A 12891-nucleotide genomic window follows, 5' to 3' on the forward strand; every position below is an offset into this window, starting at 1 on the left:
ACTGGCTTCTACTGACTGGTCTAACGGTTACCACAGGACTGGTTTCTACTGACTGGTCTAACGGTTACCACAGGACTGGCTTCTACTGACTGGTCTAACGGTTACCACAGGACTGGTTTCTACTGACTGGTCTAACGGTTACCACAGGACTGGTTTCTACTGACTGGCCTAACGGTTACCACAGGACTGGCTTCTACTGACTGGTCTAACGGTTACCACAGGACTGGCTTCTACTGACTGGCCTAACGGTTACCACAGGACTGGCCTAACGGTTACCACAGGACTGGTTTCTACTGACTGGTCTAACGGTTACCACAGGACTGGCTTCTACTGACTGGCCTAACGGTTACCACAGGACTGGCCTAACGGTTACCACAGGACTGGTTTCTACTGACTGGTCTAACGGTTACCACAGGACTGGTTTCTACTGACTGGTCTAACGGTTACCACAGGACTGGTTTCTACTGACTGGTCTAACGGTTACCACAGGACTGGCTTCTACTGACTGGTCTAACGGTTACCACAGGACTGGCTTCTACTGACTGGTCTAACGGTTACCACAGGACTGGTTTCTACTGACTGGCCTAACGGTTACCACAGGACTGGCTTCTACTGACTGGTCTAACGGTTACCACAGGACTGGTTTCTACTGACTGGCCTAACGGTTACCACAGGACTGGCTTCTACTGACTGGTCTAACGGTTACCACAGGACTGGTTTCTACTGACTGGCCTAACGGTTACCACAGGACTGGCTTCTACTGACTGGCCTAACGGTTACCACAGGACTGGTTTCTACTGACTGGTCTAACGGTTACCACAGGACTGGCTTCTACTGACTGGCCTAACGGTTACCACAGGACTGGCTTCTACTGACTGGCCTAACGGTTACCACAGGACTGGCTTCTACTGACTGGCCTAACGGTTACCACAGGACTGGCTTCTACTGACTGGCCTAACGGTTACCACAGGACTGGTTTCTACTGACTAGCCTAACGGTTACCACAGGACTGGCTTCTACTGACTGGTCTAACGGTTACCACAGGACTGGCTTCTACTGACTGGCCTAACGGTTACCACAGGACTGGCTTCTACTGACTGGCCTAACGGTTACCACAGGACTGGCTCCTACTGACTGGCCTAACGGTTACCACAGGACTGGCTTCTACTGACTGGCCTAACGGTTACCACAGGACTGGCTTCTACTGACTGGTCTAACGGTTACCACAGGACTGGTTTCTACTGACTGGCCTAACGGTTACCACAGGACTGGCTTCTACTGACTGGTCTAACGGTTACCACAGGACTGGTTTCTACTGACTGGCCTAACGGTTACCACAGGACTGGCTTCTACTGACTGGCCTAACGGTTACCACAGGACTGGCCTAACGGTTACCACAGGACTGGCTTCTACTGACTGGTCTAACGGTTACCACAGGACTGGCTTAACGGTTACCACAGGACTGGCCTAACGGTTACCACAGGACTGGTTTCTACTGACTGGCCTAACGGTTACCACAGGACTGGTTTCTACTGACTGGCCTAACGGTTACCACAGGACTGGTTTCTACTGACTGGCCTAACGGTTACCACAGGACTGGCTTCTGACTGGCCTAACGGTTACCACAGGACTGGCTTCTACTGACTGGCCTAACGGTTACCACAGGACTGGCTTCTGACTGGCCTAACGGTTACCACAGGACTGGCTTCTACTGACTGGCCTAACGGTTACCACAGGACTGGCTTCTACTGACTGGCCTAACGTTTACCACAGGACTGGCTTCTACTGACTGGCCTAACGGTTACCACAGGACTGGCCTAACGTTTACCACAGGACTGGCTTCTACTGACTGACCTAACGGTTACCACAGGACTGGTTTCTACTGACTGGCCTAACGGTTACCACAGGACTGGTTTCACGGTTACCACAGGACTGGCCTCTACTGACTGGCCAAACGGTTACCACAGGACTGGTTTCTACTGACTGGCCTAATGGTTACCACAGGACTGGTTTCTACCGACTGGCCTAACGGTTACCACAGGACTGGTTTCTACTGACTGGCCTAACGGTTACCACAGGACTGGTTTCTACTGACTGGCCAAACGGTTACCACAGGACTGGTTTCTACTGACTGGCCTAACGGTTACCACAGGACTGGCTTCTGACTGGTCTAACGGTTACCACAGGACTGGTTTCTACTGACTGGCCAAACGGTTACCACAGGACTGGTTTCTACTGACTGGCCTAACGGTTACCACAGGACTGGCCTAACGGTTACCACAGGACTGGTTTCTACCGACTGGCCTAACGGTTACCACAGGACTGGTTTCTACTGACTGGCCTAACGGTTACCACAGGACTGGTTTCTATTGACTGACCTAACGGTTACCACAGGACTGGTTTCTACTGACTGGCCTAACGGTTACCACAGGACTGACCTAACGGTTACCACAGGACTGGTTTCTACTGACTGGCCTAACGGTTACCACAGGACTGGCCAGCTTCCAGCATTGAGTTTACAGGAAAGAGCAGTGTATAACAGCCACAGGAAATACATGCTATATTTAAGTGTTAGTAACAGATCCAATATTTATTCAGGAGAAAAAACAAAAACATCTCAGTATATCAAAACAGTTTTAATGTTATGCTGATGGAATTAACTGCATAATCACATTTATGCAAATCGCTTAAACCAGAGAACCATACAGATTATGAATACTACATAAAACCTCAAATATTCAATTTACAAAAACATTTATTTAGATTGGCTGAGTGATTTACATTCATAGTGACAGGGATGTTGGTAGCCGACTGTAAATCACTCAGCCATAGTGACAGGGATGTTGGGTAGATCACTCAGCCATAGTGACAGGGATGTTGGTAGCTGACTAGATCACTCAGCCATAGTGACAGGGATGTTGGTAGCTGACTAGATCACTCAGCCATAGTGACAGGGATGTTGATAACTGACTGTAGATCACTCAGCCATAGTGACAGGGATGTTGGGTAGCTGAATGTAAATCACTCAGCCATAGTGACAGGGATGTTGGTAGCTGAATGTAAATCACTCAGCCATAGTGACAGGGATGTTGGTAGCTGACTAGATCACTCAGCCATAGTGACAGGGATGTTGATAACTGACTGTAGATCACTCAGCCATAGTGACAGGGATGTTGGGTAGCTGAATGTAAATCACTCAGCCATAGTGACAGGGATGTTGGGTAGCTGAATGTAAATCACTCAGCCATAGTGACAGGGATGTTGGGTAGCTGAATGTAAATCACTCAGCCATAGTGACAGGGATGTTGGTAGCTGACTGTAAATCACTCAGCCATAGTGACAGGGATGTTGGGTAGCTGAATGTAAATCACTCAGCCATAGTGACAGGGATGTTGGGTAGCTGAATGTAAATCACTCAGCCATAGTGACAGGGATGTTGGGTAGCTGAATGTAAATCACTCAGCCATAGTGACAGGGATGTTGGTAGCTGACAGCTTGATGAAACTCTCCAGAGTCACTGGCCCCTTGGTAATTAGAGGGAAATACACAATCATATCCTGAAGACCAGGGTCTCCCCCAACCTCTCAGGGACCATCAGACGTGTCACATAGCTGTACCTCCCAACCCTCTAGGGTGGTCCCCGGGGAGAGGGAAGTACCACTGTGTATAATTGATAGTCCAGTTTGTAGGGTGGTCCAGTTTGACGACTCCTTATGTGAGCGTGTCCTCAGACCTGATGAACTCTCCGATGTCTGCCTGGTGGAACACAACGATGGACATGGGGTCCACTCTTCTGCACTCCTGGGTGGACTTGGCTGCCACTCCAAAACCCTGCAGGAAGACCAGAGGGGCGTGTTCAGTTGGGTTCAAACCTGCACGTCACGGTTACCCAGGAGTTACTATGGTTACTGGTGCTTTAGATATTAGCTTGTCTGAAAGGTTGTCAAGCGATCACTATCCAACAGAGATGCTGTGTAGAACTGACAGTATGGGTCGGTTTACCAGTGATTAAGTCTAGTCCTGGACCAAAAAGCCTTTAATGGAGATTCTCCATTAGTCTGACCTCTGGGAAAGCTGCCCTATGTGTTGACTGAATTGATTGGATAATGACTGGAGGGAGGGCTGTGTTGACTGAATTGATTGGATAATGACTGAAGGGAGGGCTATATGTTGACTGATTTGATTGGATAATGACTGGAGGGAGGGCTATATGTTGACTGAAGTGATTGGATAATGACTGGAGGGAGGGCTATATGTTGACTGAAGTGATTGGATAATGACTGGAGGGAGGGCTATATGTTGACTGAAGTGATTGGATAATGACTGGAGGGAGGGCTGTGTTGACTGATTTGATAATGACTGGAGGGAGGGCTATATGTTGACTGATTTGATTGGATAATGGACAGTATGTGAAGGGGGAGGGCTATATGTTGACTGATTTGATTGGATAATGTACAGTATGTGAAGAGGGAGGGCTATATGTTGACTGATTTGATTGGATAATGGACAGTATGTGAAGGGGGAGGGCTATATGTTGACTGATTTGATTGGATAATGGACAGTATGTGAAGGGGGAGGGCTATATGTTGACTGAAGTGATTGGATAATGGACAGTATGTGAAGGGGGAGGGCTATATGTTGACTGATTTGATTGGATAATGTACAGTATGTGAAGAGGGAGGGCTATATGTTGACTGATTTGATTGGATAATGTACAGTATGTGAAGAGGGAGGGCTATGTGTTGACTGATTTGATTGGATAATGACTGAAGGGACTATATGTTGACTGATTTGATTGGATAATGGACAGTATGTGAAGGGGGAGGGCTATATGTTGACTGATTTGATTGGATAATGTACAGTATGTGAAGGGGGAGGGCTATATGTTGACTGATTTGATTGGATAATGTACAGTATGTGAAGAGGGAGGGCTATATGTTGACTGATTTGATTGGATAATGTACAGTATGTGAAGGGGGAGGGCTATATGTTGACTGATTTGATTGGATAATGTACAGTATGTGAAGGGGGAGGGCCAACTCACCAGCGGTACGTCAGCCATGGAATACACCACCACACCCTGGTATTGGTTGGTGTTCTCTGTGATCCTCCCCAGACCAGACTTTAACACATGGTTCCCATAGAGGAAGGACTGCTCCTGCCCGGGCTTAACCCACACCTTGAACTGGACACAGAGGGTTCAGTTACTCAGACCATAGCTCCATTATTACAGGACTACCAATGTCTTAACTGAGATCCTGTCGGTTGAGAGAGATATTGATGTTCATTTTAAAGCTTAACCCACACCTTGAACTGATCACACAGAGGGTTCAGTTACTCAGACCATAGCTCCATTATTACAGGACTACCAAGGTCTTAACTGAGATCCTGTCGGTTGAGAGAGATATTGATGTTCATTTTAAAGCTTACGCAAATATGTTTATCGAACTAAACCTCTAGTCTACCTTCTAACATGGCTGTGGTTATCATTATACACAGTGAGAGGTCAGAGGGCCTCCACTTCCTGCTTCTTGTTTACCTTCTAACGTGGTTATCATTATACACAGTGAGGTCAGAGGGCCTCCACTTCCTGCTTCTTGTTTACCTTCTAACGTGGTTATCATTATACACAGTGAGAGGTCAGAGGGCCTCCATTTCCTGCTTCTTGTTTACCTTCTAACGTGGTTATCATTATACACAGTGAGAGGTCAGAGGGCCTCCACTTCCTGCTTCTTGTTTACCTTCTAACGTGGTTATCATTATACACAGTGAGAGGTCAGAGGGCCTCCACTTCCTGCTTCTTGTTTACCTTCTAACGTGGTTATCATTATACACAGTGAGAGGTCAGAGGGCCTCCACTTCCTGCTTCTTGTTTACCTTCTAACGTGGTTATCATTATACACAGTGAGAGGTCAGAGGGCCTCCACTTCCTGCTTCTTGTTTACCTTCTAACGTGGTTATCATTATACACAGTGAGAGGTCAGAGGGCCTCCACTTCCTGCTTCTTGTTTACCTTCTAACATGACTGTGGTTATCATTATACACAGTCAGAGGGCCTCCACTTCCTGCTTCTTGTTTACCTTCTAACGTGGTTATCATTATACATGGTGACATGTGAGAGGTCAGAGGGCCTCCACTTCCTGCTTCTTGTTTACCTTGGCATATGGTGCCAGAAAGTCCAGTGCTGTGATGTGCAGGCGGAACTTAATGGTCTTGGTGAACTTCCCAAAGCAGGTGCCCACCGACACCAACTTACCACGGGAGATGTTGGTAGCCAACTTCAGAATTGTCTCACTGATACAAAATAAAAGTGGAAATAAGACAATATCTTAACTACCCAAAGAGATGATCGTGAAGTAACCTGCTTTATGTAATATTTAACATTAACAGCAGCTCTGTAGCGTCGTTTACCTGATGTAATATACACGGTCATTGTGAAGTCTGAAGCAATATGTCCCATCCGGTCGATCCACCAGGTGTTTGATGTTCTCACCAATGCTGCGGACAGACAAGAGGAAGGTGTCACACATTGTCAATGTAGATTCAGAGAATTTCAGACCATTTCAAATCACGTGTCATCTACACAGACGACGTATTAGCCAGCTTGCTGAGAAGCATAACTAGGTGCAGGTTAAAGACTGTCATCATGAGCATAGCACCAAAGACACTGGATATAGACTGGTGTTTATCAACCCTGTGCACTAACTAGCAGGCAAAACCACGAGTTTGGTTGATCAAGCATGGAGCGAGTCTGAACAGCCCATAACAGTTTCAAAATAACGTCAACCTCGTCTTTCAAGATCACATGTCAATACTCACTATTTGGAGAGTTTCTCAAACATCGTTTTTGTTTCGTCGTCTGTTAAAGGCCTCATTTTGTTAAATGATTCGCTAATTTCCTTACAATATTGTGCCCACTGAATGTAGCTTGATAAACGCGACAGCGTGGGGATAGTGAGCGGAAATTCATGTGCAGGAAAACGGAAGTGGATGTAATAGTGACGTCAAAATCATGCGCCTGTTTATGTTGTGCTCTTGCGTTTACGAGCGACTAGAATTTTAGCCAAATTGCGAATTAAATTGCCATTTAAAAGACATCAGACGCTCGCATTGTATTTTAACGAGCAGTTTCGGTACTCCCGTGTAAAGGCTGGAATTAGGAGTAGGTAAGACTAACATTCAGATGAAGTGTTGAAGTGACAGCTTTCCAATATGACAGCTGTGGACGTGGAAGATGAGAGTATTCTGGCGTCAATATTTAAAGACAGCTTTCCAGACAACTGGAGAGACAACCCCGACTTCGCAGCCTACTTGTCCGAGCTCAGTTCGTATGGCGTGGAGAAATTAAACCGTGAACCGGAGCGGTTGGCGGAGGAGAGGGCGCAGATACTGCAGCAGACCCGGGAGCTCGCCTTCTCCAACTACAAGACGTTCATCCGCACCGCGGACTGCACCGAGGAGATTTACCGCGACTTTGGCCGTGTGGAAAGCAGTGTTTCCAAACTCCTCGACAAGTTGCCCAGCTTCGGGGAAAAATGCAGGTTAGTAGTAAAGTTAGACCATTACTCTCTGTCGTTTTGACATGTCATTTACGTGATTAAAAAAAAAATATATATTCTTTTTTTTTTTAGGCAAGTCAGTTAATTAAGAACAAATTCTTATTTTCAATGACAGCCTAGGAACAGTGGGTTAACTGCCTGTTCAGGGGCAGAACGACAGATTTGTACCTTGTCAGCTCGGGGATTTGAACTGGCAACCTTCCGGTTACTAGTCCAACGCTCTAATGGGGGATTCTGGCAGGGGGGAGATTTTCGGCACAACACCGGCAAACCGTGACAACATATCCTCCAAACACCGGTTTCGTGGGCATTATCACTTCTACACAACGTGTTACCAACATATTCAAATCATATTTTCAGAAAACTGTATTTTAATGAATTTATTTATACTATTTCATCCTTCCACAATATAAAGTCCCGACACATCTAGGGTTGTTACCCAGCTGGCTGGTCGTTCATTCTATCGGCCTATTCGCGGCCAGAATAACAACAAAGTAGCTGCATTTGTTAATCTGTTATCCATAATAATGATCTAATGAGGCGTTATTTCACCTGACATAGAAAATATGTTCTCTGGTCAGGACACTGTTGTTCAGAGGAGCTAGTCAACAACACATCTAACACAATCACCTCAAACTGAAGCTGGAAAGACTGAAAACGAGATGTACCAAATTTTGTTTGACCTATTTTCTATTGATGTTTTTTTGTATAACGTTATATCCATAAACATGATCCTGGTTCATTATTTCAACTGGCTGAGAAAAGCTGCCTGTCTCATCCCATAAGGAGACAGCTGGAGAACCAATTTGAATATTGAGACATTGTTGCAAATGTCAGAGGAGACGGACAACAAGGTTTATACAAATCTCCTCTGTTGAAAACTAAATGTTAGTCCAAAACAAATGTGAGATAATGTCTCAATGTTTTTTTTATATATATCAAGGCTCACGTCTATCTAGAACAAACAGACTGGTACCGGGGATCACGTCTATCTAGAACAAACAGACTGGTACCGGGCTCACGTCTATCTGGGACAAACAGTCTGGTACCGGGCTCACGTCTATCTGGGACAAACAGACTGGTACCGGGCTCACGTCTATCTGGGACAAACAGACTGGTACCGGGCTCACGTCTATCTGGGACAAACAGACTGGTACCGGGCTCACGTTTATCTAGGACAAACAGACTGGTACCGGGCTCACGTCTATCTGGGACAAACAGACTTGTACCGGGCTCACGTCTGTCTAGATCAAACACTAGATCTCATTGAATGTTACTGTTCCAGGAACTGTTATAATACTGTTATGAACTGTTGACATGGTGAAGAACCTGTTGGGCTCATGTCTATCCTCTCCTTTAGGGGTTTTGTGAAGGAGGCGGAGGACATCGGGGCGAGCCGGCGGATGAACAGCCTGACTCTGAACCGTCACACAGAGATCCTGGAGATCTTAGAGATACCTCAGCTGATGGACACCTGCGTCCGGAATGGTTACTACGAGGAGGCTCTGGAGCTGGCAGCGTACGTCAAGAGACTGGAGAAGAAGCACTCGTCTCTACCTGTCATCCAGGTATTAATGCTACCACTTCCTGTTTGCACAGCTAGGAGTTACAGATCGTACCACTTCCTGCTTACACAGCTAGGAGTTACAGATCGTACCACTTCCTGTTTACACAGCTAGGAGGTACAGATCGTACCACTTCCTGTTTGCACAGCGAAGAGTTACAGATCGTACCACTTCCTGTTTGCACAGCTAGGAGTTACAGATCGTACCACTTCCTGTTTGCACAGCTAGGAGTTACAGATCGTACCACTTCCTGTTTGCACAGCGCGGAGTTACAGATCGTACCACTTCCTGTTTGCACAGCGCGGAGTTACAGATCGTACCACTTCCTGTTTGCACAGCGAGGAGTTACAGATTGTACCACTTCCTGTTTACACAGCGAGGAGTTACAGATCGTACCACTTTCTGTTTACACAGCGAGGAGTTACAGATCGTACCACTTCCTGTTTACACAGCAAGGAGTTACAGATCGTACCACTTCCTGTTTACACAGCGAGGAGTTACAGATCGTACCACTTCCTGTTTACACAGCGAGGAGTTACAGGTCGTACCACTTCCTGTTTACACAGCGAGGAGTTACAGATCGTACCACTTCCTGTTTACACAGCGAGGAGTTACAGATCGTACCACTTCCTGTTTACACAGCGAGGAGTTACAGATCGTACCACTTCCTGTTTACACAGCGAGGAGTTACATATCGTACCACTTCCTGTTTACACAGCGAGGAGTTACAGATCGTACCACTTCTTGTTTACACAGCGAGGAGTTACAGATCGTACCACTTCCTGTGTACACAGCGAGGAGTTACAGATCGTACCACTTCCTTATTATATTAATTTTGTCAACACACAGTCTGACAAACTGTGGTAGATCTAGAAATACCTCATCTTAATACTGTAACAGAGTGTGATTCCCTGACCTCTACTGTAACAGAGTGTGATTCCCTGACCTCTACAGTAACGTGGCCTGTGTCTCTTCTCCAGGGCATCGTCCACGAGGTGCGTCAGTCGGCTCAGCTCATGCTGAACCAGCTGTTGCAACAGCTTCGTAGCAACTCCCAGCTTCCTGTGTGCCTGCGTGTGATTGGCTACCTGCGCAGGATGGACGTGTTCACAGAGGCGGAGCTACGGGTCAAGTTCCTGCAGGCGCGGGGCAGCTGGCTCCATTCCATCCTGTCCACTGTCCCTGATGAGGACCCTTACTGCCACATCACCAAGACCATCGAGGCTTGTCGTGTGTGTAGCCTGGCTTCTGTTATCTAGCAGTGGAATGAAGGACCCAGGAAACAGGACTTTTAATTCTCTGACATTTGTCTTCCTCTGTTCCAGGTACATCTGTTTGACATCATCACCCAGTACAGAGCCATCTTCTCTGACGAGGACCCCCTGCTGTCTCCCGGTGACACAATGCTTTATTTAATTTAAGGCTGAATTATTTGATACGATTTACATAAATATGAAGATTAAACCCAACAAGAATTATCTAAAGATGTGTTTAATATGTCCATATATGTTCTGGAAAAGCCAGTCAGTACTGTGGGTTTGGTACAGACAGGTCAATAGTCCACCTGAAGTGTCAGGTCACTGGCTGGGCAGCCTTGTGATGTACGGTGTCTGTTGAATGAGGTGGCAGCCTTGTGATGTACGGTGTCTGTGTTGAACGAGGGGGCAGCCTTGTGATGTACGGTGTCTGTTGAATGAGGGGGCAGCCTTGTGATGTACGGTGTCTGTGTTGAACGAGGGGGCAGCCTTGTGATGTACGGTGTCTGTGTTGAACGAGGGGGCAGCCTTGTGATGTACGGTGTCTGTTGAATGAGGGGGCAGCCTTGTGATGTACGGTGTCTGTTGAACGAGGGGGCAGCCTTGTGATGTACGGTGTCTGTGTTGAACGAGGGGGCAGCCTTGTGATGTATGGTATCTGTGTTGAACGAGGGGGCAGCCTTGTGATGTACGGTATTGTCTGTGTTGAAAGGTGTTCACGGCCAGGCGGTGAACGAGGCGGCCATCTTCCACGGCTGGGTGGTGCAGCAGGTGTCTGAGTTCCTGGTGACCCTGGACCGAGACCTCCAGAGGGGGGTGGGCGGACGCCTGGACTCCCTGCTGGGACAGTGCATGTATTTCGGCCTGTCCTTCAGCCGCGTTGGGGCAGACTTCCGCGGCCAGCTGGCCCCGATGTTCCAACGCGTGGCGGCCGATACCTTCCGTAAAGCTGTAGAGGAAGCCATAGACAGGTTCCAGGAGGACATGAACCTGTACACTCTGATCTCTCTCCCCTCTATGCTGGGTGGGGGCTCCATGCCAGGTACCCTCCAGCCCCCCAGTACCCAGCCAGGTACCCTCCAGCCCCCCATGGCTCTGCTGGACTTCCCCCCTCTGGCCTGCTTCCTGAACTACATCTTGACGGCCTTCAACGACCTCAGGCTCTGTTGTCCCCTCGGTCTGGCCCAGCAGGTGACCAAGTACCTGGAGGACGCCCTGGTGAAGGTAACCAACGCCTCTCTAGACGCGGTAGATGGGATGCTCTCTAGACGCGGTAGATGGGATGCTCTCTCTAGACGCGGTAGATGGGATGCTCTCTCTAGATGCGAAAGCCACTGTGTCTGACCATGGTAGAAGTTACCCTGATAGGATCAGGTCACACTCCCTCAGACTCAAGACTCTTGTTGAAATGATTTCCTCTCTCTCCTCCCCAGGTCACCAAGTTGATCGTGGCGTTCCACCGGGCTGAAGAGACGGCCTTCAGCGACCGAGAGAAGGAGCTGTTTGTCCAATTCTGCTGTTCCTTCGCTGAGGACCTGGTGCCTTTCCTCAACCGTTGTCTACAGGTCCTGTTCCCCCCAGCACAGCTCGCTGTCATACTGGGTAAATACTCTGTCCCCCTCCCCAGCACAGCTCTCTGTCATACTGGGTAAATGCTAAAGACTAGAAGATGACGGAGAACATCCAGACCTCTGTAATAATGTGAAACGTGGTTTTTGTCCTCCAGGTGTCCCTCCAACTCAAGTCCACCAGTACAGCAGTCTGGGTTGTATCGATGCGAGTCCAGTCCTGGAGCCTCTGGCATTTGTTCTTCCCAAGAGGGAGACGGTGACTCCGGTGGGAGAAGACCTCAGTGTTGAGCTGGACGGTCTCACCACAGCTGATCCTCAACCAACACTTCCTGTTGACAACCTGGGACTTCCTGATCCTGAACCAATAGCAGGCCCGGAACCTATTGAGGAGGATCTCATGGTCTCATCCACCATATCTACTGAGTTTGTGTCCGAGACAGGTCTGACCTCTGACCCTGAACTGGAAGCCATTTTCAACGACCCTAACCCTGTACTGGACGACCCAGAGAGACCAAGGGCTGACAGCCACCGTGAAGTACAGGAAGACCCTGAGTTGGAGGCCATACTGAATCCCCCAAAGCCTGTACTGACCGACCCAGAACATAACCCAGTCCTAGAGCCTGAGGTAAACCCAGAGGGAGACAGTGAGCCATCAGAGCCTGAGGTAAACCCGGAGGTAGCAGAGAGTTAACCCTCAGGAGTGTTGGCAAGGTAAACTAACAATAGCCTTGAATTAATGGTTTGAATCTCAGCTACTGTGCATTTTGACTAGTTAATTTAACAATTGACCCTTTTCAGGAATGTTTCCAATGCTTTAGCTTTTATAAACTGCCATCTAATCTGGATTTGACAACGTGGTAACTGAACTATGTAATACATTTAAAATAGTTTATTTCTACTGTAAAATGGATCTTCATTATTAAAATCTATCCACAACAGA

The 12891-nt window shown here is 47.7% G+C and overlaps 2 protein-coding genes across 4 annotated transcripts; one reads left to right on the plus strand and one right to left on the minus strand.

Annotated features, from left to right (window-relative positions):
* Positions 1-2617: 2617 nt before the first annotated feature.
* On the minus strand, positions 2618-6954 carry nip7 (NIP7 nucleolar pre-rRNA processing protein). 2 transcript variants are annotated; one of them, XM_090222035.1, is made up of 5 exons: positions 6820-6954; positions 6412-6498; positions 6156-6294; positions 5045-5185; positions 2618-3831 (listed from the first exon to the last, which is right to left on the minus strand). In XM_090222035.1, the coding sequence occupies exons 1-5, from the start codon at positions 6873-6875 to the stop codon at positions 3712-3714; spliced, it is 543 nt and encodes a 180-aa protein (XP_090078161.1). In that variant the 5' UTR covers positions 6876-6954; the 3' UTR covers positions 2618-3711. The 2 variants fall into 2 exon arrangements, with proteins under 2 accessions (XP_090078161.1, XP_090078162.1); XM_090222036.1 differs by lacking the exons at positions 2618-3831; positions 5045-5185 and adding an exon at positions 5275-5313.
* Positions 6955-6978: 24 nt separating this feature from the next.
* Positions 6979-12889, plus strand: cog8 (component of oligomeric golgi complex 8). 2 transcript variants are annotated; one of them, XM_090222025.1, is made up of 7 exons: positions 6979-7541; positions 8920-9127; positions 10105-10356; positions 10450-10519; positions 11093-11604; positions 11814-11982; positions 12107-12889. In XM_090222025.1, exons 1-7 carry the CDS (start codon positions 7213-7215, stop codon positions 12640-12642), a joined length of 2076 nt encoding a protein of 691 aa, XP_090078151.1. In that variant the 5' UTR covers positions 6979-7212; the 3' UTR covers positions 12643-12889. The 2 variants fall into 2 exon arrangements, with proteins under 2 accessions (XP_090078151.1, XP_090078152.1); XM_090222026.1 differs by having other exon boundaries at positions 6983-7541; positions 11814-12028.
* The last annotated feature ends 2 nt before the right edge of the window (positions 12890-12891 follow it).

Source organism: Oncorhynchus mykiss, chromosome 26 (genome assembly GCF_057628025.1).
Source record: "Oncorhynchus mykiss isolate SJ-2025 chromosome 26, ASM5762802v1, whole genome shotgun sequence".
Lineage (NCBI taxonomy): Eukaryota > Metazoa > Chordata > Actinopteri > Salmoniformes > Salmonidae > Oncorhynchus > Oncorhynchus mykiss.

Excerpts from the sequence above, each read along its gene's own strand:
- nip7 (XM_090222035.1), bottom strand. The coding sequence starts at position 6,875 with ATGAGGCCTTTAACAGACGACGAAACAAAAACGATGTTTGAGAAACTC. Across the intron at positions 6,499-6,819 it reads TTTGAGAAACTCTCCAAATA|CATTGGTGAGAACATCAAAC; the intron begins GTGAGTATTGAC and ends GTCTGTCCGCAG. Across the intron at positions 3,832-5,044 it reads CCATGGCTGACGTACCGCTG|GGTTTTGGAGTGGCAGCCAA; the intron begins GTGAGTTGGCCC and ends GTCTTCCTGCAG.
- cog8 (XM_090222025.1), top strand. The coding sequence starts at position 7,213 with ATGACAGCTGTGGACGTGGAAGATGAGAGTATTCTGGCGTCAATATTT. Across the intron at positions 9,128-10,104 it reads CGTCTCTACCTGTCATCCAG|GGCATCGTCCACGAGGTGCG; the intron begins GTATTAATGCTA and ends TCTCTTCTCCAG. Across the intron at positions 11,983-12,106 it reads ACAGCTCGCTGTCATACTGG|GTGTCCCTCCAACTCAAGTC; the intron begins GTAAATACTCTG and ends TTTGTCCTCCAG.